Genomic DNA, 25,130 nt, shown 5'->3' with positions numbered 1-25,130 from the left:
ACCCCAGGAGAGGCTGCTTCATTAAAGTAAATGAGGCACACTGCCCCACCAGCCTCAGTCTGTCCTCAGCCACCCCCACCTTCTTACTTGCAACCGGTCCAGGGGTTGGTCCTGCCTACCAATTTTCTCCTCCTTAGTCTCAGAGTTGCCTTTGTAGAATTGAGCAGAGAGGATGGAACTGGAACTGGTTAGCTCCTCCTGCCATTGGCTCTAGCGCCACCTACTGTTGGCCTCCCTGTTTTCCAGCGCCACCAACCCCAGTGGTTAGCAAGCCACCATTGATTAGCCCTCTGTGTCTTGTCTAGTGCTGGACCATGACGGCAGGTTAAAGTGGAGAAGCATTCGTTGCCACAGTTCCCCCCCCCCCCCTGAGCGTTTCCTTATACTGAATTGCACTCAGAAGTAGCTCTGCTTCTTTCTACCCCCTCATGCTTCTCTTTGCAGGGTGTGGGAAGTTCAGATGTGGACTTGTGAGAAGTGGCCAACCATCAAAGGTCCTTGCCAGGTAAGTCAGGGAGGCAGCCCGGGAAAATAGTTGACGAAAGCAACCGGAAGCCCAGGCCCTCTTACTTTTCTATTGCTTTCTCTTTCAGAGCCTGTGGCCCTGCAGATGTTGCTGGACTACAGCTCCCATCAGCATGAGCAATGTTCCGAGCTGTTGTGAGTTGTAGTTGAGCAACACCTGCAGGGTTACAGGTCCCTATCATTGTTAGAATAATCTATAAAGTAGGCTATTATTTGCTGTGGAAACATAGAGTAACCTGTGCCCAGTGAGTTTGTGGCTTTGCTGAGATCCCCCCCCCCAAAAAAAGGCCTCCATTTATTACTTGCTTGACCACGGGGGTTTTCTTCCAAGCCCTACTTGTAGCAACCTGACTCACTCAAGCCTCACTCTGACTCCCCTTGGTTTTTATGAGTCAGCCTCTGAAATATCCATGGCTACAACAGTCCTGACTATGTCCCATTTGCCGAATGTGGCATTTCTCACCTTGAAAGTCATGTTATGCATTTAGCATAGAATTTTTAGACCCTCCTTGACAAATGCCTCAGTTAAAAGTGTGTCTCTTTATGTGTCTTCCCCCCAAGACTGGCTGTTGGAGTCCAGATGGCAGCCGCTTGCTCTTCACGGTCCAGGGGGAATCGGTGATATATTCTTTGTCTTTCCTGGAATATAGCGGTGAGTAACTTGAGCGGCTTGTAACTAGTAAAGCTGTACGGATTCTGCAAATGCAGAAAATGGGTTCCAAGCCCACCACTCTGCATCTTCCTGTCTGTCTCAATAAGTTTCTAACCTATAAGCCAGGGTTTCCCAAACTTGAGTCTCCAGTTGGTTTTGGGCTACAATTCCCATCATCCTTGACCACTGGTCCTGCTTGCTAGGGATGATGGGAGTTGTAGTCTAAAAACAGCTGAAGACCCAAGTTTGGGAAACCTTGCTATAAGCCCTACAGGGGAAGGCCTTGAAATCCTGCCCGGGACAGGGACCTTTGCTCCCTGGCAGCCTCCAATTCTGTGCTAACTAGCATCTCATATGTGGGCTGTCCTTCACCTAAGGACCTTGACTTAGCCTACGTGGTGTCTGCTTCATCTTCAGAAAACCCATGAAGTGTGGGAGGCTGAGAGAGAGATGATTTTTTTGTAAGGCTACCCAGTAAACTCTGTGGCTGGTCGGGGGTTGGATACAGGCATTTATCTTCTCTCAAAGTTGCTTGCAGATGTAATGCTCTCCCTACCTAGTACTTACCACAAATACGCCACCCTTTAATTTCAGACCTTTTTTTATTTTTGGTACTCTGACCTACCGCACGCGATTGTTTATCGTCCTGTGTATACCAGCACTTTCCTCTATTTAAAAGCTTCCTTCTGGCTCCCCTCCACCTCCCACTCCCAACTACTACTAGGGGAGAGACTGTAGCTCAGGGGTTGGCAAACTATTTGTGCCCACATGCAGGAGTGCGGCACCCGTGGGCATGCGCCCACTCCCACTGCTCTTTCCCTGCTGGCTTTCGGAGCCATGGTGGGGGAGGAGGAGGAGGTGTCTGTGGCTTCCGATTGGCTGCAGGAGCTTCCTGCAGCCAATAGGAAGCCGTGGCTGTGTCCCGGAAGTCAGTCCCTGTGTTGGCGCCAGTTTAGCTCTGTGCAGGGACTGACCGAGCGGGCGGCAAGGGCCGGGGGCCAGGTTTAACGACTCTCTCGGGCCGTATGCAGCCCACGGGCCGTAGTTTGCCGACCTCTGCTGTAGCTGAATGAAGGGGCACATACAATACCTGGCCACCTCTGGAAGCAGCAGCATAGCTAGCCAGTTGGGTTCCTGGAGTGGCATGTGAGCAGAGTGAGCCACTCATGGGGGCGGGGGGAGCTGTGGCAAGGTGCACTGCATGGAGCCTTGCTGCCGCCTCCCCTTCAGCTGTAGGTGAGGTGGCAGGCAGGTAGGGGAGGTGGCAGGCAGACACAAGCCCCATGCTGCCGTTTTGGGCAAAGTGGAGCCTGCAGGTTCCCGAGCCACCACATCAATCCCAGGCCCCGTGGTAAGTGCCGCCACCCCCACCCCCCCACGATGTGGCGCCCAATGCCCCCCCCCCGCTATGCCTCTGTCTGGAACCTCTGTGTGTCTGTATTTTAACGGATCAGGTAGCAGCTGCTGGGGAAGAGCATCCTCTGCCTGAGACCCTGGAGAGTAGCTGCAAGTCATGTTTTTTTTATTTATTGAATTGCTGCTCTAATTTTCATTCAGATGAATCCCAAAGCTGCTAACAAGCAGTAAGTAACTATAATATGAAAGGACACAATAGTAGAACACCACAATTGCAGCGTAAATGATATAGAATCATTCACGAATCATCAGTGAAACAATTGCAATCTTTAAAACACTTGTTCATAAAATTGTAGAGTTGGAATGGGATTCCAAGGGTCATCTAGTCCAACCCCCCCTCTGCAATGCAGGAATCTCAGCTAAAGCATCCCTGACAGATGGCCATACAACCTCTGCTTAAAAACCTCCAAGGAAGGAGAGTCCACTACCTCTCGTGGGGGTCTGTTCCACTTCTGAACAGCTTACTGTCAGGAATTTTTTTCTAATGTTTTGTCAGCATCTCCTTTCTTGTAACCCTCCAGAGCAGGAGAAAACAAGCATGCTCCCTCCTCCATGTGACAGCCCTTGAGATACTTGAAGATGGCTATCACATCTCCTCTCAGTCTCCTCTTTTCCAGGCTAAACATAAACAACTCCTTCAAGCGCTCCTCATAAGGCTTAGTTTTCAGACCCTTGATCATCTTGGTTGCTCTCCTCTCCACATGTTCCAGCTTGTCAACAAAGCAAATAAGCTAAACATTAAGGAAGAGTCCTATTATACGATTAACAAATCAATACATCATTTATAATCTATAAAACAATATTAACAGCATCTACAAAATAGCAACCAAAAAGTAAACTAAGCCCTGTTAAGTTCTTACACACACTTTCCACACCACCATGACTCATAATATTTCACTGTTTCGCTGCTCATTAAAATACACATAATGCCTGTGGCAGCAACTCCCTTCTGAAGGTTCCTTGGGCTGGAGGTGAGGGCAGCAAAGGTGAAACCAACCACCCCCTAATGGCAAACAGTCTCCCCTCCCAATTATTCTGTTACTTATGAAAGCTCATAGGGTAAGGCAGGTGGGAAAAGCCATTACCTGCTGGCCAATACAGACTCTCCTTCCTGCAGGTGGACAATACTGGATTAGAGGATCAAATAGTTTGATTTCCTATAAGGCAGGAGTGGAAAACCTTTCTCAGCCTGAAGGTCTCATTCCCTGCTGAGGGCTGCATATCAGTGGTGGGTGGAGCCAGAGCAACAAATGTGATTATTAACCTTGCACAGTCACCTAGTGTCTGCTTATACACCCCCTCTATCCAGGCAAATGAGAGGCATTATCAGAGTGACACATCTCAGCCATGCAAAAGCACTCAGGGTGCGAAGAAGAGCCAGTGAGAGGGGCTTGGTCTGGGGATAGGTCCAAGGGCTAGTTTGAGAGGCCCTGTGGGGCTGCATTTCCCCCAGGCGTCAGGTTCCCCATACCTGCTGTAAGGAAATGTCCTAGGTTCTTCCTCCTCCTGTTGTTTTGTTTCCCTCAGAATGACTTTTTCCATCCTCTTCTCAGGTGAACAGCAAGGGCAGGTTGGTGGGTCGAAAACAGCTTCCATTGTTGCTGATCTGTCGGAAACCACTTTTGAGACCCTGTATGGAGAGGAGAGGTGAGAAGAAGGGAGAAAAATATGTGTCTCGTAAGTGCTGCACAAGCACATAACTTGAGTGTTAGTTGGTGCAAGATTCTAGCCCTTTAAGGCTGCTAAGGTAGGATTCAGAACGTGGACGGTGTTGTGTAATATCTCAGAAAGGGAGTGGGGTTGGGGTCTTCCCGAGCAGGAAGTCTTATACTGTATTGCATTCCCTTCATCATTAGGAACAGAAGCAGAGAGACTGGTGCTGTGTTGTTTTCAGAGAGTTCACCCCAACGCCAATATGTTGTTATTTATTACCGGTAGATGTTCTAAAAATCCATGCTTTTATTACTCTGAAAATGCACAAGCATTTGATTACCTTGCTGGATTCTGATTCTGCTGGTCACATGCAAGAGGAGGGACAAAAAGTTGCATGCTGTGGTTTTGAAGCCTTACCAGACCCTCACTACAGGGGACTCTGCTATTCCCATCCAGCTTGTGAATTTTGTCAGGCATTGCTTATAGTCTAGAAAGTGAAGCTCCTCTGTTAGCTTTGCTATTAGGTGCTGCGTGTTGTTTAAGTAATCTTGTTATATTTATAGTATAGAAATGTGTGGGGGTTTTGGGGGGTATGTTGCTATATTTTAGTTTTGCAACGTTATTGTGAAATTATTTTTGTAGTGTTTGTTCGAAATGCCCTGTTTCTTTGTTGTAAGTCGCTATGAGCATAATTTTTTGGGTGGAAAAGCGGCATACAAATAAAATGAATGAATGAAAGTGTATCTGTGTAGTCTTGGAGGGCTGGAAACCTGCTTTTTTAAAAACAATAATAGAAACAAAATTAACAAGATCTTAAGTTTTATAACCCACACGAGCCACAGAATGAATAAAGGCTTCAACATTTTGATTATTTTCTTGCTTATCTTAAAAACCCATCTTAATAATCAGTGTATGAATATGCAAAAGTCCTGCCCTCCAGCTATCATTTTTGTTGGTTTATTACATTCCACCTTCCCTCCAAGGAGCTTGAGGCGGCGTTCTTCCCCTTCCTATGTTATCCTCACAACAGCCCTGTGCGGTAGGCTAGGCTGAGAGGTCGTAACTGGCCCAAGGTCATCCAGTGGTCTCCCAGGCCTAGTACTCGACAAATACTGTACCACACTGTGGTATAAATACTATACCACTTCTCCGCACCAAGCATCACCCTGATTGTGATCCCCAACTCTTCTCTTTGCTAGAGTATGGATGTCTCACCTTGAGTGTTTCTCTCTTGGCCTTTCACTTTGTATTCTTGTGTTCCAGGATTGGAGGGGAGGTGCTTTCCATGGTCTGGGACCCAAGTGGCGAGAGGCTTGCAGTTGTCATAAGAGGTAAAGTCCTCTACAGTCAAAACTTTTGACAAGAAAGGGAGAGTTGGGAAGCCTGTGTGCATTTCTCACAATAAGCCAGTACATGCCGTAATGGCCTGAATATAAGCCACACTTTTTTTTTCTTTCAAATTCCAACCATGAAAAGTTAAAGTGTGGCTTAAATTTGCGGCCTTAAAAATGGGCTTCTACGATATTGCTGTAGGATTTTCTTCTACATTTGCCGTTTGCGGGTGTGTGTGCCTGCGGAATTTTAAGGGAGCTGCTTATATTTAGGTATTCTCTCCCCCCCCCCCCGAATTTTAAAGGTGTGGCTTATATTTGTGGGTGTGGCTTATATTTGGGCCAGTATGGTGATTTTTATTCCAAATCAGAAGGCAACATTTTTTTGGGGGGGGGGCGACCATTCCCCCCAAGCCCAATAAAGCAATGCTTCTTACTTTACTTTTTGGAGTATGCACACTCAGGCACCTTATGCAGATTTGTTTAGTCAAGTGAAAAATGTGTTTGCCTCTTTTTTTTTTGTTCTTTTCAAATGCACGCAAGTGGTGGCTGACCCTTTTCCCAGTTGCTGTTTGTGTATCTGTTTTAATGGACAGAGGATACATAGGCACATACTTCTCACTTGTAAGTTTCTAGTCCTCGTGGTTTGGTTTTTTTTGCACTTGTGTGGCTCTCCTCGTCCTACCCCCTTTCTTACCCTGTGAGGTCAACGAGACCGAGAATGAATGGCAAGCCTAAGAGAGGGTTGCCATATTTCAGAAAGTAAAATTCCTGACACCTGCAAAGCTGTTGAGCTTTTACACCCAAAAACCAGGATGTCCATCCCTACCCTGCTCCCAAAAGGAAAATGAGAACCAGCCCTTTTTTTCACCCTGTCCTGTTGGAGAGATGGCAAGTGTCCCACGCATAAGCTTAAGAGCACGAAATGGCTTGTGTTTGGTAGTGCTTAAAATAACTCTTCTCTAATCTGCATTTTAAAGCATTCTGTGATCCTCTCTAAGGCCGGGGCTTCAGAGAAAGAGAGGGAGAGGTCCAGGCTGCACCTTGGTTCAAAATTCCTAAAATGCGATTCCGAATTCTAAACCAGGCAGTTTTTTGTGTGAGCCCTGAATCTTTTGAAAGAGCGCGGGAGGGACGATAGCAGTTAGCACCAGTTTGCAAGCACACCGGATCCTTCCTTGTGGCTTCGTATTTGATGGGAAAGACTTGTTTCAACAGGAAAGAGACAACTCTGGTTTTCCAACTGAAGCAGGCCACTGCCTGGCTCAGGCAACACACTCTGTTCAGCCACCCCTTTCGCTAGCCTTCCTTCGTACCCTCCTTGAGTGTTTTTGTCGCCTGGCTAGAATGTGTCTGCCTGCCCTCTTAATGCCATTTGCTTCACTGGGTGGTGGGTGGCAAGAGGTTTGTGAGAGTATGTAGAAACCCAGCATACAGTGGTACCTTGGTTGTCGAACGGCTTGGCTCCTGAACAAATTGGCTCCTGAACGCTGCAGACCCAGAAGTGACTGTTCCCGTTTGCAAATGTTTTTCAGAAGCCAAATGTCCGACGCAGCTTCCATGGCTTCCGATTGAGTGCAGGAAGTTCCTGTAGCCACTCGGAAGCTGCGCCTTGGTTTTTGAACAGTTCCAGGAGTCAAATGGACTCCCAGAACGGATTAAGTTTCAGAACTAAGGTACCACTGTATTACCTTTCTGCAGGGAGTAAACAAGCACCATTCCAGTCACATTAGTTGCTGTATCCACTTTTGCCTTTGGGCTCTCCCATTGCTGACATGGTGCCCCTTGGAAGATTGTCTACAAGGGCACATGACCCTCAGTCTGAAAAAAGGGTTGCCACCCTTGTTGTGAAAGATAAACATAACATGATGTCTGGTGTACTTCCATCTCTGCAATCTGAGCCCAGGCTATTATCCAGATGTTTTAGAAGCCTCAACAGAGACACCAAGGGTACTGAAGCCCTACCCATCTAGTATCCTGCTCTCAGCAGTCTTTGTAGATTGCATTGACAATACTTTTTTAAAAGCCTATCATCATGGCCTTAATGGCTACAGGCCTAAAACAGTAGGCTCTGCCAGATTTCTGCCCATGTTGCTCTGTGTCACCTTTTTCTGTTTTCTTTTGGCAGGAAATCGTGATGCTCCCGACTGCAGGGTCATCATTGCCGTGTTTCGCACCCGCAACAGCCCCGTGTTTGAGCTCTTGCCATGGTTTGTATTGACATGCTTAGGTTGTCTGGTTGCTCTTAAACTGGAAATGGAATTCGTAAGCCCCATGTCATTCCAGCCTTTGTACTGCTGTAGGTGTCAAAATGTTAGGAAGGTGCCTTATAACCTGGTCGGAGTATATGACCCTCTAGATCAGGGACATTCAACTCCCAATAGACTGCAATCTACTCACAATGTAAAAAAAAAACTGGCAGTGATTTTAGGAAGCCAAAGTTGTGGAGATTTGGTTTTTCTTTTCTTTTCTGCTTTTCTGTAAGGAAATTGCTGAGGGGCCGGAGATCAACCAGGATCTACCAGGAACACCCCGCAATCTACCAGTAGGTTGCGATCTACCTGTTAGACATGCCTGGTCTAGATCATTATTGTCTATTTGTGACTGGCCGCGGCTCTCCAGAGGGTTGGTCAGAAAGCAGACTTTTGCACCTGCTACCTGATCCCCTTTTTTAACTGGAGATACCTGGGACTGAACCTGGGACTTTCTAGATACAGAGCAGATTATTATTATTATTATTTCATTTCTATACCGCTTTATATTTTTAGGGGGGAAATCTCAAAACGGTTCACAACCTACAGTAAGACATGAAATACAAAATCCTCAATTAAACACCACTGGAGAAAGCGAAATATAAAGTATGCATTCAAAACAACATAATTAACAGGAAACTAAAATTTTATCTTAAAGATTTTTTTAAAAAAGCATTACAAAGAATGTCAGTGACATCAGAGTTGACAAAAAAGTTTTTCTCTTAAACATTTCAAAAGAAAACATGCTTTCTTAGATACCAAATCCCACATTTAAAACAGCACAGTTAGCAAGTTAATAATATGCTGCACCATTAACCTCAGACTTTCTGCAGCGTTTCCATGCGCTCTGGTTTCTGTGCGCTCTTGGTTTCTGTCACGGTGTTCTGTTGCACCAGAAGCGGTTTAGTCCTGCTGGCCACATGACCCAGAAAGCTGTCTGTGGACAAACGTCGGCTCCCTCAGCCTGAAAACAGGATAAACACCGCGCCCCATAGTCGCCTTTGACTGGACTTAGCCATCCAGGGGCCCTTGACCTTGACCTGTCTGCAGCTCAGTGGTAGACTGAGTGTGCATTTATATTACCTCCTTAGAATGCAGTGAAGTTGTTCCACGCCACCAACGATACATTTCACAGCTCTCCACCACCCCTATTGCCCAAAGCTGTTCACATCAACAGGACTTCATTAGTGTCAGATTCGTTTCTGTTCGTTAAGCACCAGGGGGAGGGTATTTCTTTACCCCAGGGGTCAGCAAACTTTTTCAGCAAGGGGCTGGTACACTGTCCCTCAAACCTTGTGGGGGGCCGGACTATTTTTTTTGGGGGGGGAGGGAATGAACGAATTCCTATGCCCCACAAATAACCCAGAGATGCATTTTAAATAAAAGGACACATTCTACTCATGTAATAACACGCTGATTCGCGGACCGTCCGTGGACTGGATTTAGAAAGCGATTGGGCCAGATCCGGCCCCCAGGCCATAGTTTGCCTACCCATGCTTTACCCTGTGCAAAGGTGTTCACATCTTTAACAGAAAAAGAATTAGGAGCAGCTTAAGGACTCTGGTGGGAAACTGATTTGAGAAACAATGCATCAAATGATAGTATCTTATAACAAAGCACAAGGGTACGCATATACATTTTTTATAAAGACGTGTAAACATGGATTAAAAACCCATCACTGAAAATGCAATGAGTGCACAGTGTGAACATGGCTGGAGTATTGGATTTGGATAAAGGAACTTCATGGTTTAAATCCACCCAGCCACAAAATAAATGCTTAATTTCTTCAGGGCTGCTACACACATGACAGATACATCTTACAGAAGTAGTATGGATTTTTGAGTGTAAAAAGTGTACCATAGGAAGCTCTAGTGGGTTGCAGGCAGGCAAAACAGGAGTGCACTAATAATAATAATAATAATAATAATAATAATAATAATAATAATAATAAATTTATTTATACCCTGCCCATCTGACTGGGTTTTCCCTGCCACTCTGGGCAGCTTCCAACAAAATACAGTGGAACTTCGGTTTATGAACACCTCGGTTTATGAATTTTCGGTTTACGAATGCTGCGGACCCATCTGGAACGGATTAATTCACTTTCCATTACTTTCAATGGGAAAGTTTGCTTCGGTTTATGAATGCTTCAGTTTATGAACAGACTTCCGGAACCAATTGTGTTCATAAACCGAGGTACCACTGTATTAAAAATACAAAAAAAATAATCAAACATTTAAAACTTCCTTAAACAGGGCTGCCTTCAAATGTCTTCTAAAAGTCACGTACAGTGATACCTCTGGTTGCGAACGGGATCTGTTCCGGAGCCCCGTTCGCAATATGAGCTGTATGCAACCCGCGTCAGCGCCTCTGCGCACGCGCGGGGGTACGCTTCTGCGCATGCGCATGATGTCGTTCGACGCTTCTGTGCATGCACGAACCGCCGAACCCGGAAGTAACACGTTTCGTTACTTCCGGGTTTGGCGCGTTCGTAACCCGTGTTGTACGCAACCCGCAGCATTCGTATCCAGAGGTATGACTGTAGTTGTTTATTTCCTTGACATCTGATGGGAGGGTGTTCCACAGGGTGGGCGTCACTACTGAGAAGGCCCTCTGCCTGGTTCCCTGTAACTTCGCTTCTTGCAGTGAGGGAACCGCCAGAAGGCCCTCGGAGCTGGACCTCAGTGAACAATGTGGGTGGAGACGCTCCTTCAGGTATACTGGCCTCCTTCAGGTTATTCAGTCGTCATGAATGGGCTCATAGCACGTGAGGGTGAGCATGTGGGAGCTGAAGCAAGGGGGTTCTTTTGCATGAAAGGGGTAATCCTCACTGGAGATCTCATGCTCTTAGTGTCCTTTAGCCTATGACTCAAGCTTTTTTGTGTGATGTTAAATGAGATAAGAATCACAAAACACTTCCTACTCTGCAAGTGCTGTATATGGACTACTCTGCATGTAAGAATAAAACTGATCAAAGCTCCATATCAAAAGTCTGCGGTTGGTATGAGCTTTGCAGATTAAGCAAACTCAGATGGCGCCTGCAATTTTACATACGGTAATTTTGGGGAAAGGCAGTGTACTGCCCTGAAATGCTGAGTGCTGATAATCTGGTCCAGTACCACCCTTCCCCTCCTCCTCCTCCTTCTGTTGCTGCTTGTGAGATTTCCCCAGGCACTACTGCCCTTATGCTTTTAAGCTTATCCGCAGCCACAAAGCTCTGAAGCGTGCTTCTTCTTTTAATATGAAAACTGAGATTTTCAGGCTTTTAAAATATGATTGAAGAACAATTGCGTTGCATGGGGGAGCTGCCAGGGATTGTGTCTTGTGTGGCAGTGATGCAATGATAATAATAATAATAAATTGCCAACAACAAACAGGTACTGTATACTGGGGGAGCAATGAAAAAAACAAAACAAAAATTAAAATCAGGGAAACATTTGGTAAAGACCTATTTTCCCCTGAATTTTTTAAAAAGTTGTTTTTTAAAATAGTTTTTACACGCCTCCTATGCAAAGTTCAGGAAGGGTCTGGGCCCAGCAAAGCTCAGTGGGCAGAGCATAGTGTAGGGTTGGCACTGCTGCAGTTGCTCACCAGGCCTCAATGCAGAGCCAAAGTTTCTGGTGAGCAGAGCATGCGCAAGAACGACATTTGAAAGAATGTCACCAGCTGTTTAGGGCTTTAAAAGCTTAGTGCCAGCCCCTTAAATTTTTTTAAAATTTATTTTTATTAAAGAACCAGCCCCTTAAATTGAGCTCATGAACCAGTGAAGTCAAGTAAGACGGTTGTGACATGTGTTGCAGCAGTTGTAGGAAAGATGGGATGAGAAGAGAGACCTTAGAGATGTTGTGTTAGCTAGAGACCGTAAAGGACAGCATCCTGTGGTTTGTTTTCAGCACAAGGCAACTTTCATGGACCTCACAATTCAGCATGTAACCATAGCTCTGATTATCTTGCTCACTAATTTATTTATGGGCCATAGCATTTGAAGCTGATCCGTTAATATTGTTTAATTTAAAGCTGTTTCTGATTGAGCCTCATTTAAAAGAAAAAAGAAAAAAGCTTTGCTTAGAAGAAGGACTCCTTTCTCTCTCATAAGGGAATGCCTCTTCTAGAATAGTTGCTATATATATATACACATAAATCATCTTAACAAACAGAAGATACTTCTTCTATTCTCTTATTACTCGATTTAAAACTCATCAGATTTATTCCTTTGAGACTACTTTGTAATTGAGTGATAGCCCTAACTTATTTCTAATATTTATAGTTCCCCTGTTTATAACTCAAGGTGGTTCACAAGCAGAGTCTAAAAATAGTTTAAAAGAACCTATTTTTTGAGCGGCAAATTAAGAAATAAATAATTGCAACATTTTGTGTATAAGATGACACCCAATTTTAAACTTTAAAAAATTGGGGGGGGGGATAAAGTCTTATACACAGAAAAATACAGTAAACCTCAAAACAGTTTGCAAAACAAATGAAACAATGCAATTCAATTATCAGTAAAAGAAACAGTTAAAAACAAATATTAGAAAACATTCATAAACAATGAAAATCAACAGTAACAATAGAATCAACCTCTTTGACATGTCTGGATAGGCTTGCTAAACAAATGTTTTCAGCAGGTGTTTTTAGCAAAACATCTTGTTTTGGTGTTTTAATCTTAGGATAAAAAAAGGTAAATAGGTGAGACATATTTTAAACCTTCACCCGTATGCTAATCACTGAAACAGTGCATGTTTATTTTATTTTATTTTGAGGGGTAACAGATGCTTTCCCTGAGAATTGATAAGTACCGTAGTCACGGTGAAGGATGTTGCATGAGAACTGGAGGTTTGCTTTGGTACTTTAAAGTGTCCCACTTAATTGTGTGTTGTTCTGCACCCCAGAAGCGAATGCCCTCCTTAGCACAAAGGCCATAGGAGGTAGGAGACTGGCAAGCACAGTTTCTCCACTGTTGCTGCTGGTGACAATATTGCCAAAAAGATTCTCCCCATCACAACTGCTTCCCCCTGTGATGCCTGCCCTTTTCTTTGCACGTGCCCCAGAAATGCAGCGCCTGTCAGCTCTCTGATGCCTTTGAGAAAGCAGAAGTATTAGGGTTATACCACCAGTACACATGATATTTTATAGGGTTAACATAAGCAAAAGGTTCTACGGCTCTCTCTTAAGAGGGTAGATCAATAGAAGCAGCATGGTCTGAATCGGCTCTCGCCAACCTGGTGCCCTCCAGATGTTGCGGACTGTCGTTCTCATCACACCCGCTGACATCGGAGTTGTAATCCAAATCAACCTTCTCTCGGTTAATCTGAATGCTTAAAATAAATAAACCTAAGGAGGAAGGGGGAAAGAGAAGAAGGCTAAAGGGTTAAGCCCAATGGTCTTGGAGTTTTAGGCTGTGGTCTGGGAGGCAGTTTCAGACATAAGACAGCTTCAAGGGCCAATGGGCTGTTTTTTGTCCTAAGACTACTTTTCGTGTGTCTGTATTGGAGCCTAGGCCTGCAGCATCACATCACAACAGCCTGTGAGTGCCCCTTGTAATAATGGTGTCTGTATCTCTCTTCCCCCCTACCCTCCTTTCTTCAGTGGTTTCTTACAGGGAGAAGACGGTGCTCAGCCACAACTAGTTGCTTTCCACCCTTGCTTTAAGAAGGGAGCTCTTCTGACAGTGGTAAGCGTTCAGCCTTCGCCGAGATTTTGAGGAGCATCTGCTATAGCCTGTGGGAAATGCTGATAAGGGCTTGTTGTTGCCCCAGATAGGAGCTGCTGGAATGACTTCTGTCTTGGCTAAGCAGCACCTAGACGGGGCTGTGGACTAGTAAGAGAAAGGGATAACAGTAACTATAATGCATGTTGGTATGAGGCATTAATTGGAGGACTCAACATGCTCTGCAGTCGAACACGGGCACCATAGCGCACTTGGATTACTGCTAGACTAACATGAGCTATGCAGTAACGGCGGCCTAGTTCCTGTTATCAGCTCTTTCCTTGGTGAAAAAGCTGAATAATCCATTTTACTCGCATTCGGGTTAGTACCAGTTGCAGGATGCATTTTGCTAATTGTGAGGGACAGGGGATATCGCGAAGTCCCTCCCCTCCTGAGTTCAAGCCCGTCCCCGAGCAAAGGGGAAAGCAGGGAGAGTTCCGATTCCAGTGGGGAAGCAGGAAGTCGTGTCCGAGGCTCAGGCAGGGTAGAGGAGCCAGGGTCCCAGGTGGGACAGGAAGGGGCAAGTAAGGGGGGAAGACCCATCCCCCCAACTCCAGAATTACGCAGGAAGAGGAGGGGCAAGAGGATGGGTCTGCCAAAGCTTTTGTGTTGGAGAAAGACGCGCCAAAAGCCATTAGGAGGTTCTGAAACCGACTGACAACATCGCTCCGTGTAAATAGCAATGACTTGAGCACTGTAAATACGCAGCACCAATAAAAGAATAAAATGCAGAGCTGCGTAGCGTCGTTACTCTGAAGTAGTCCACTCCGGCCACTGTGACAGCAACCTCCTAATCATTTTTGGGCTACTTCGGAGTTGCCGGGATGAGCGTGTCCGAGGCGGAGAAGTGGCGGCAGATCGCTGAGCAAGCCCAGCTAGAACTGCAACAGCTGTCGCTGCAGGCGCAGGGAGAATTGAAGGCAGCTAAAGAGGAGACTAAGAAGGTCCAGGACGACCGGCTACAACTTGCGGAACAGGTGAGAGAGCTCCAGGAAAAAGAGCAGCATTTAAGGGCGGTGGCGGTAGACCTCCAAAACAAGCTGGATGCAGAGAAAAACAAGGCGGGAGGGGCTCCCCAAGTCCAAGTGCTGCCAGGAAGGAGAGCAGGGACCCTTGTAAGCAAGTTCAATGGAGACCCGAAGGAGTTTCAGGGCTTTGAGACTGAGATCGTGTATGCTCTTGAGCTGCACCAGAATGAGTTCCCCGATGATGAGCACAGAGTAGCGTTTATTGTGGAACATCTCACCGGAGCAGCCAGGGAGTGGCTAAGACCATTAATCGCAACCAAGAATCCTTGCATGAAAAATGTCCAACAATTTCTAGAAGGTTTGAGGACGATGTATTCGTCCGATAGTCATTTGGACCAGACTAAGGAGGAACTGCATAATTTACGCCAAGGAAATATGACAGTTCGCGCATATTGGGCGAAATTCACCATGCTGGTGCACAGACTGGGGTGGGTTTTGGATTCGCCTCCCATGCAAGCTGCGTTTTACTTGGGTTTGAGCGAGGAGGTGAAGGATGAACTCTCGAGAGGTCCAAAGCCCAGTACTATGGATCAGCTGAGCAAAGCAGCTCTGGCGGTGGGGGTGAGGCAGGAATCCCGGTGGAACGACAAGCAAGCGACGCGCGCAAAGCGGGCTTGGTTCCCACGGTCGCAGGAGAAGCCACTCCCTCAACAACCCTTTCAAGCCACGCCTGGAGCCAGCCAGGACCAGGAGCCCATGCAGATTGATAGCGCGCGCGCGCGGGCTTTTCAAACCCCAGCGGCGCCAAGACGCAAGGAGGGAAGGGGCGGGAATTGCTTTCTCTGCAACTCACCCCAGCATCTCGTCAGAGACTGCCCACATCGCAGGGAGTGGCAAGGAAAGGCGGGAACGGTGGTGCCCTCCCCCACTGACGCAGCACCACAGCAGGGAAACGGGAAAGCCTGGCTGCAGGAGACAAGGGGCAGCAGCCAGGCACAGTCAGCAGACAACAGCCCCAGCCCGCCCACCCGCACAGAGAGGTGCAGAGCCAGCCCACCCCTCCCAGAGCAGGAGTGGTTCTAGAAGTGACGCTAACGCTCCCAAATGGCTATCCCCTGACGGTCCTCGCCTTAATTGACAGTGGGGCGTCCGCCAACTTCTTCTCGAGAAGCTTTGCAGAAGAGCACCAAATCCAGCTTTTGCAGTTGGATTTTCCTCTGCACGTGGCAACCATTGACGGCAGGGAGCTACTGGGAGGGGCCATCACACATCAAACCCCCCCCATGAGAATGACGGTGGGAAGGCACTCAGAGACACTGGCGTTCAACGTCACCACCATCTCAGACCCCCCCATCGTCTTGGGCATGAGCTGGCTGGCGCGCCACGACCCCTCCATCAGTTGGCACCAGAGGTGCATCACGTTTGGGTCGGACTTTTGTCTGGAACATTGCATGCAGCACCAACCAGGGGAGGGGCCTCCGATAGCCACGGTGGCCACCATGCATATCAAAGGGGGTGAGGCAATACCCAAGCAGTACTGGGACCTGCAGGAGGTCTTCAGCGAAGCGGAGTCCGACCACCTACCCCCGCACAGGCCTTTTGACTGCCAGATCAACCTGGTGCCAGGGGCGACGATACCCCCAGCCAAGCTGTACGCCATGTCAGACCAGGAGCTGGAGGATCTGCGCGCTTTCATCGACAAGAACCTCAAGCGGGGGTTCATAAGGGAAAGCAAGGCAGCAGGGGGCAGCCCGGTCTTCTGGGTGGACAAGAAAGACACGCAACAGCGCCGTCTTGTGGTGGACTTTAGACGGCTGAATTCGGTGACAGAGCCAGTGGCTTTCCCCATGCCCAGAGTGGATGATCTCCTGACAGCGGCACGCAGGGGCAAGATTTTCACCAAGCTGGACCTAAGGGGGGCGTACAACTTGATCAGGATCCGGGAAGGAGATGAATGGAAAACCACGATGTTCACGCCTCTGGGCTCTTTTGAATATCTGGTGATGCCCTTCGGTTTGCAAGGGGGCTCAGCATGCTTCCAGGCCTTCATGCACCACGTCCTGGGGTCCCTCCTCTTCAGGAAATGCTTGGTCTTCCTAGATGACATCCTTATCTACTCGAATGACCCAGTGCAGCACGTGAAAGATGTCAGAGAGGTGTTGCAACGCCTGAAGGAGAACCACCTGTATGTGAAGCTGGAGAAGTGCAAGTTTCACACCAAAGAGGTGGACTTCCTGGGCTACAAGCTGTCAGACAAGGGGCTGGCGATGGACAAGGACAAGGTGCAGGCCATCCTGGACTGGCACAGCCCCAGGACGCGCAAAGATGCCCAACGCCTACTAGGCTTCGCTAACTTCTACAGGAAGTTCATCAAGAACTTCTCTCGCGTTACGGCTCCCATCACGGACTGCCTGAGAGGCAAGCAGAAGTTCAAGTGGACACCAGAGGCGCAAGCAGCGTTCGAAAGCCTCAAGAGAGTGTTCGCCTCAGACCAAAACCTGTTCCATGTGGTGCAGGACGCGCCCCTACGCATTGAGACAGATGCTTCTGAGAAAGCTGTGGGCGCAATTTTGTTGCAACTGGACGCCAACAGGGAGTGGAGACCCTGTGCCTTCTTCTCCAGGAAGCTGACACAGCCTGAACGCAACTACACAGTGTTTGATAGGGAACTTCTTGCGATCTACGCTGCGTTCCAGCACTGGCGACACTTCCTGGTGGGCGCAAAGCACCCCATCCAGGTGTGCACAGACCACAAGAACCTGGAGTTCTGGAGAACTGCCAGGGTGCTCAACCAGCGGCAGATACGGTGGGCAGAGTTCTTCTCGAACTTCAACTTCTCCATCCACTACATCCCGGGGGAGCAGAATGTCAGGGCGGATGCCCTCTCCCGCAAGCCAGAGTACATGGAGGAGGAGGCGCCACCAGCCCCAAGGCACATTTTCCCCCCGTCGGCATGGTCCTGCGGAGCAGCTGTGGTGAGCGAGGCAGAACTCACAGCACTGACGGCAGCGGATGAATTTGCCAACCGCATCTTCAGAGAACTGAGAGGGGGGAGGGAGCAGGCAAAAGACTTTGCAGAACGCAGAGGGCTGCTTTTCTACAAGGGTGCGCTGTACCTACCCACCACCCAGCTTCGACGTACGGTCCTCAAGCAGATGCACGACAACCCTACAGCGGGGCATTTTGGAAGGGACAAAACCGCTCACCTAGTCATGAGACACTTCTGGTGGCCAGGGGTGCGGGAAGATGTTCGAGACTATGTAAGGGGCTGTACCACCTGCCAGCGGGCGAAGGTGGTCAGAGCAGCGCCACCAGGGTTGCTGGAGCCCTTAGCCACACCACACAGGCCGTGGGAAGTGGTGTCCATGGACTTCATCACAGATCTGCCTTCGTCCAGGGGTAAGACTGCAGTGTTGGTGGTGGTGGACCTCATGTCCAAAATGTGTCACTTTATACCGTGTGCCAGGGCAGTCTCGGCAGAAGAGACAGCCAAACTGTTTGTTGATCACATTTTCAGACTGCATGGATTACCTTTAAGGGTTATTTCGGATCGTGGCCGCCAATTTGTTTCCAGGTTCTGGCGGCGGCTCATGAACCTCCTGCAGGTGGAGGTCAGCTTGTCGACGGCTAGACACCCGCAGACCAACGGACAAGCGGAGAGGGTCAACGCCATTCTGCAGCAGTACCTGAGATGCTACGTCAGCCAGCGGCAAACGGACTGGGTGGATCGCTTGCCACTAGCAGAATTTGCCTACAACAATGCAGTGCACGTCTCCACAGGGGTGTCGCCCTTTAAGGCCAATTACGGGCGCGACCTCAGATCTTTCCCAGAGAGGGAGAGGGAGGAGGAGGAGGAGGAGGGCCCACAGGCTGAGGATTGGGCAGAGGAACTGGAGACGGTGCACCAGCAGCTCAGAGAACACTTGGAGAGGGCCAAGGAAGCGTACAAAAAGGGGGCAGATCGCCACAGGCGACAAGGGGAGGTCATCAGGGTGGGGGACAAGGTGTGGTTGTCCTCGGAGGGCCTTCCCACCAGAGGGAGGTGCAAGAAGCTGGCACCCAAATGGCTGGGCCCCTTCACGGTCACGCAACAGGTCAACCCGGTGGCATACAGGCTGGCACTGCCAGAGGACATGAGGGTGCATCCAGTGTTTCATAGATCGCTGCTGTCGCCGTACAGGGAAAGCAGCAGGCTCAGGGACAGCGAACAAACCCCCGAGGGAGGGGGGGAGAGGGAAAACAGGGAGCAACTCAATGAGGCCACGGCCATCCTGGATTCAAGGTGGGGGGTGGGGGGCCTGGAGTACCTCATGGCATGGGAGGATGCTCCACCGTCCCAGAATGAATGGGTTCCCGCCACTCAGATACAGGAGGAATTCTTGGTGGAAGAATTTCACGCCCTCTTTCCCCACAGACCCAAGCCCTGGCACAGGGAAAGGGAGGGGGAGGAGGAGGAGGCACGGGAGAACAGCTCACCATGGCGCTGGGAAGCGGAGTTTGAGGAACCAGAGGATGAGGTATGGGTGTCGCCAAGATCCACCCAGTCAGAGGCAGGAGCAGATTGGCAAAACATTTTTACCCCCACCAGCTCAGACGCCACGGACTTTTTGGGATTCCCGTCCTCCCAGGCGGAAGGGGGGGGCTCGCAGGACTGGGGGGAGGTGTTCACACCAACGGGATCGGAGAGCACCGAGTTTTTAGGCTTCCAGTCGTCACCGACACATGGGGGGGGCCTGGGGAGGGGTGAAGGAGAGCTTGGGAGGGGGGTGGATGTGAGGGACAGGGGATATCGCGAAGTCCCTCCCCTCCTGAGTTCAAGCCCGTCCCCGAGCAAAGGGGAAAGCAGGGAGAGTTCCGATTCCAGTGGGGAAGCAGGAAGTCGTGTCCGAGGCTCAGGCAGGGTAGAGGAGCCAGGGTCCCAGGTGGGACAGGAAGGGGCAAGTAAGGGGGGAAGACCCATCCCCCCAACTCCAGAATTACGCAGGAAGAGGAGGGGCAAGAGGATGGGTCTGCCAAAGCTTTTGTGTTGGAGAAAGACGCGCCAAAAGCCATTAGGAGGTTCTGAAACCGACTGACAACATCGCTCCGTGTAAATAGCAATGACTTGAGCACTGTAAATACGCAGCACCAATAAAAGAATAAAATGCAGAGCTGCGTAGCGTCGTTACTCTGAAGTAGTCCACTCCGGCCACTGTGACACTAATGTTCGGAATGCTACCAGTAACCTTCTTTAGGGTGGGTCAGAATGTTCACGGGCTGTGAAATGCGTCTTGTCTTGTTTGCTTTAAGGATTCTAGAATCATTGTTGAGCACGTACTGTTGTGATTTTGGCACACTGTGTGTCTGGAGGGCAGAGGCTGATCTGTTCAGTTGGGGTCTGGGTGTCTTGTGCACCACTCTATGATTCTGTCCTGGACTCGGCACAGAATTCAACAATCCACAAATCTCAAGCTTTTTAATTTGAGCTTCTAGTCCTTGAGACTCTTTTTTTAAAAAAACATACTTTTTATTAATTTTACAAAATACAAAAAAAAGAAAAAAACGGTACATACATAAACACCTTTTCCACCTCCTTCCTACCCACCCACATGGGTCCTCCCCTGCCACAGAAGTATCCCATGTATGTGAACAGTCAGAGATGGTCCATTTTATGCTTGGATTTCTGTCCTCCTCCCCCTACCCTGACCCCAAAGCCCCCCCCTGCCACCAGGGAGCTCCAGCAAACCAGGGCAGTACGCAGGAGGCCATCCATCCAACCATCTATTGTCATACCAAAAAAAGAGAAAAATAGAAATAGGAAAAAAGAGAAAAAAGAAAGGGCAAAAAAGAAAAGAAAAAAACAATACAAAACAGAAAATTTTTTCTTACATTCATAATTGTAAAACCATATTTTGTGGGCTTCCCCTCCCCCCCCCCTTCCCCGGTTTTCATCCCTTTTTTATCATCTGCAACAGTTTCTTACTTTATAAAAATACACCTTTGTAACTTATACAACTTATAAATCAATTGTTAACATTTTCATCTAATATTCAAATCACTGAAAAATCAAACTCCCATTTTATCTTCCCGTGCCTAATTTTTTCTCCCTCTATAAGCCTCCATATTTTCACATTTTCCAAAATCCATTCACTTTTAAAACTATAACTATTCTCAATTTAACCTTACATCCCCGATTACCGGCTCCACCCCCCCAATCCAGCAAATTCCATAATCAGCAGACCAGTTATAAACCTGTTGATCCATCCTTATAATCACAACATCACTTTCCCTTCACCCCACCCCCTGTTTACAGTCTTTTGCCATCCAGGCCACCATACAGGACCCCTGAATTTCTTCTCTTCTCTGCATATTTTTTCCTTCTTCCCTGTGGGCGTTCTGGAGTTCCAATAATACCAATCGTGCCCCCCTCAAAGGCAGGGCACTCCATCCAACTTTTTGTAGAGTAAAGTCATCATTTTTTTCGTGGTGTGCTTCATTTTGTGTTGAATCATCACAGTCCTCATCTTCATCTAGTCCTTGAGACTCTTTCCCCCAAACTCTGAGAGCCCGACACATATGTACGTCCCTCTTAAATGCTGAAAAGGTTTAGATTGTGAAGAGTATAAATTGCCCACTTTTAGAGGTGCTCAATCCCTGTGCTTCTCGTGAACTGATTTGGGCATACTGCTTCATTGGAAGAAGATAAGCTCAGAGGAGCAACTTAACTCAGAGATGCAAGAAACCACCTCTTTTTGAGAATAGGATGTGACTGAATATCTGGATTTCACCCTGTCCCAGAGTGCCACTTCACACACAGACAACAGTGGCAGCTTCCCTCTGTGGTTGGATGTTCTGGGGCTTCCTTTTTTTGTTGTTGTTACATGCCAGGAGTTTTCTTACGGCATGCCAGCTTGCCCAGGACCAATTTTGGGAACTGCCGCTTGGGAGCACAGGAGAAGTGTGTGTCCATTGCCATTTCAGAGGCCAGGTCCAGGAGGGAGGGGCTCCTTCCAGCCATGAGAAGCAGGTGAAATGATGAAACGTAGCAAGTAAATACGCCACGTTTTGTAATATCTATAGGTGACAGAACCCACCTTTCCTTGGAACAAGATTCCTAGTGCAGGGGCATGTATATGCAGTGGTCCTGCTAAAGGGCCCTCTGTTTCCACCCCACCATAGGATCCCCTCTTGTTGAGGGCCAAACAGGGCAGGATATGTAAACGGTGATCTTCTGCTCCTACTTCATTTATTTATTTATTTCTTCTCTCTCTTTTCAGTGCTGGTCAACAGGAAAGGTCAGCCACATTCCCTTCTTCTTTGTGGTTGCCCAGTTTCCGTCTTTCAGCCCTGGGCAGAGTCCCTTCATACCTTTGGGCAGTAGAAGCAGTGCCCGGGAGCAGCCATTGTTTTCTGAACTCTAAGGGCCAACATGCTGGGCTTCCTCCCTACCAGCCTGTGTACCTTCAGAACATTGGAGATGCCTTCAGAACATTGGAGATGCACACTGTAAAGGCTGCTTCTGCCCAAGTTCAACTTTGGAGAGCGCCGCGTCTTGTTTCTGTCAATTGCAGTTGAGGCGTCGATCAGCTGACGTGCTGTCTATTAGTAGGCTATCCACAAGCAGCCTTTGAAGCCAAGAAGAACGTCTGCCAGAGATGGACCACTTTGTAGTTTTCGCATTTGAGACAGAAAATAAAAACAACAAAGGGTGAATGTTTTATTTCTTCAACATTTCCAAGCAGAAGCATTCTCGGGGCTTTTACATAATTGGATTCAAAGGGCATCGTATCTCGGAAATTATCCCAAGTCAACATCATCCGCACAAGCAGCAGTTCCTGGATATTTCAGTTATTTCTGCTTCCTCCCCAGCAAGGATCTTTTTCACAACTTATGGATCTGCCAATTTCGCGTCCCTTTCCACTGTTTGCATGCTGGGATGAAAGAGGTGTGAGGGCGGCCAGGAGACTGAAGTTGGGCAGGGCCATGTCTAAATGACAAGAGCATATGCTTTTGCATGCAGAAAGTCCCAAGTTCTGTGCTTGGCAGTTCCAGGTAGGCCTGGGAGTGTCCTCTGTCTGAAACCTTGGAGAGCCACTGGCAATCAGTGTTGTAGTAAGTACTGAGCTGAATTGACCAATGGCATCTTCATAAAAGGGGGAAACATATAATGAGAGATCAAGGAGCTATAGCTAAGTAGTAGAGCATCTGCTTTGTATGCAGAAGAACCTAGACTCAATCCCTGGGATCTCTGGGTAGGGGGTGACCCCAGAAGACCTCTTGCCAGTCGGTGTAAACAGTTCTGAGCTTGGTGTGGCCCAGAGGTCTGATTCTGTATAATGGCACCTTTCCCTTCCAGCATATTTTCTTAGGGGCGATACAGAAGTTAAACTGTTGCACGTGTATCCTGCGCATGGTGGAGCATACATGTGCCTCGATCCCGGTATCGTGTGCACCTGTCAAAACCTCTAAGCTGTTGTGTGCACAGCTGTCAAGTGTCTGGGGGCTTTTGAGAGTTATAAAATTATGAATGGTGTTGGAAGAGGTCTCTCCCAGCCCCCTTTTTCAGCAGGTAGTTTTTAGTACCAATGTTAAGACGACAGCACCTGCTGAAACCCCCCCCCCTTTTGCCACCTCATCCATCATCCTGTGCATTTGTATTTAAAAGTCCCGTTTTCAGCAACAGCTGACTCCTTAGTGTGTGTAGGGTGGGTTGCAGCCCTTATCAGCTGCCTCTGCCCAGTGTTGAATCTGACCCTCCCTGCTGCAGACTTTTGGCTCAAGTGCCGTGTGATTACCATAATTGCAAAAAAATAAAATAAAATAAATTCTCTAGAGCAGTTGCAGTCTTTAATAACCAGATAAGAAGGCATAGCCAGCAGTTTGCCATGCAAAGGAGAGAAACAAAGGCCTCTTTTTTGAAAATATGGAAATAGATTCGGTTCAGTTACTTAAAAGGCTTGGTCAATTAAAAGTGGCTAGGAACAGAAGCACTAGGGAATAAGCAGAAACGATGAAATCTGAGGACTTAAATTGAACAGCCTCTTGTTAAAGATTGCCGAAGGCGCATTTAGAAGGAAGGACCAAGCTCCATGTTATTGGGTTTCATACATTTTATTTTGAACATTTTGCTTTCTGTCTTTCAGAAGTCTCCTGAAAGGACAGTTACATTTTTAGAACCAATGTTCTAACCAATGTTATAAAAGGGGACATTTAAAGCAATCCAGTAATAAATAATCTTTTCTCTCCCCCACCCCAATGCCCGGTTTGAGTCTTGGGCCTTACATTGCTCTCAGAAAACACACTGGATCTGGCTAAGTTTCAACCAGTGATCTTACTGGTATGAGTGAGCCTACCTGTATACCTTAAGATCATACCTGCCTGCTATCTGTGTTCAAAGTGTAAGGATCTGGAATGCTTACCTGACTGTACCTGATTGTAAACAGATTGCCTGCCTTAAATCTGTTTCAGGCCCAGGAAATGTGAATCATAGAATTGTAGAGTTGGAACGGACCACAAGGGACCATCTATTCCCCCTCCTGCAATGCAGGGATCTTTTAGCCATCCCAGCTATGGGGTCAACTTCCTTTTTGATGCTGAAATAAAAAGTGGTTGTTTTATGGGTTCTTAAATCTCCTAACTTCCTGAGTTTGGAGGGTCTTTTCTTTGGAAGCTCCCATTGAGTAGCCTCTTTTTGGAATGGCACTGAATATCCATGCAATCTCTGTGTCTTTATAGTTGTTGCTGCTTGTGAAAATTGATTTCTTACAACCTAGAAAGTGGAGACCTTATTTACACACACTGCTTTCATTTGAAACTCTGGCCCAAGTTGTTTAAAGTGTATGTCTGTAAAATGTAATGTGCGAGTGGGGAAAATGTGTGTTTGGATACAGGTTTCTTAGCTGCAGCCCAGAAAGGAGAAAGCTGCTTGCTTTGCTTGCATGCAGAAGGTCTGAGGTTCAATCCCTGGCATCTCCACATAGGATCGGGAGAGAACCCTGCTTGGAGCACTGGAGAGCCACTCATAACCAGTTGAAACCCTGGAGAGCTGCTGCCAGTCAGTGTAGGAACTAGATAGACCCAAAGGTCTGACTTAGTATATAAGGCAGCTCTATACATCCCTACATTCTGCAGTCACCAAAGAGGCAGGATTAAATGCAGCTGTTCCGTCTGCAGGTTTCCCTGCCACACAATGTGGAGAAAAGGGGACTGGAAGGAGGCAGAAAAAGCCACTGAAAGGGAAGTGGCTGCAGCGGAACAGATGGGGCAGAAACGCCCCAGTCAAAATAAGGGATTAAGAGAACAGGGACTTATGATTGTTTCATGGTTAATCCCCCTAGCATTAAGCTGTAATATCTTTGCCTAAATCCCTGGCAAATGGGAAAAGAGAAGCTTGAGGACTCTCTGCAGGGGTGTGTGTGTGTGTGTGTGTGTGTGTGTGTGTGGATTGGGTTTGCTGCATAGGAGCAATGCAGCCTGTAATTCAGAAAAAGAAATTGTGCAGAAGGGGGAAATCGGATCTTCAGCAAATCATTTTTGGCTTCCAACCAGCAGGCATATGAGGTTGGCCCTCTTTCAATTGCTAGGAGGTCATAGGGTTAGGAAAGCAAGAACTGGGGTCCAAGGGCAGTTTTAAGGAGGAACCAACCC

The 25,130-nt window shown here is 47.8% G+C and overlaps 1 protein-coding gene across 2 annotated transcripts in view; it reads left to right on the top strand.

The window, feature by feature from the left end:
* Nucleotides 1-22,196, top strand: part of AAAS (aladin WD repeat nucleoporin) — a 33,896-nt gene extending 11,700 nt beyond the window's left edge. For both annotated transcript variants that reach the window (XM_035101216.2, XM_060272052.1), the window contains exons 11-17: nucleotides 445-505; nucleotides 1,087-1,177; nucleotides 4,147-4,240; nucleotides 5,510-5,577; nucleotides 7,706-7,787; nucleotides 13,416-13,500; nucleotides 21,761-22,196. In XM_035101216.2, the coding sequence (XP_034957107.2) occupies nucleotides 445-505; nucleotides 1,087-1,177; nucleotides 4,147-4,240; nucleotides 5,510-5,577; nucleotides 7,706-7,787; nucleotides 13,416-13,500; nucleotides 21,761-21,904 (625 nt within the window). In that variant the 3' untranslated portion in view covers nucleotides 21,905-22,196. The remainder of the gene's footprint in view (nucleotides 1-444; nucleotides 506-1,086; nucleotides 1,178-4,146; nucleotides 4,241-5,509; nucleotides 5,578-7,705; nucleotides 7,788-13,415; nucleotides 13,501-21,760) is intronic.
* The last annotated feature ends 2,934 nt before the right edge of the window (nucleotides 22,197-25,130 follow it).

This window comes from Zootoca vivipara, chromosome 2 (assembly GCF_963506605.1).
Source record: "Zootoca vivipara chromosome 2, rZooViv1.1, whole genome shotgun sequence".
Classification (NCBI taxonomy): domain Eukaryota; kingdom Metazoa; phylum Chordata; class Lepidosauria; order Squamata; family Lacertidae; genus Zootoca; species Zootoca vivipara.
Note: the sequence above shows the minus strand (reverse complement) of the source record. Positions and strands in the feature narration are given on the sequence as shown.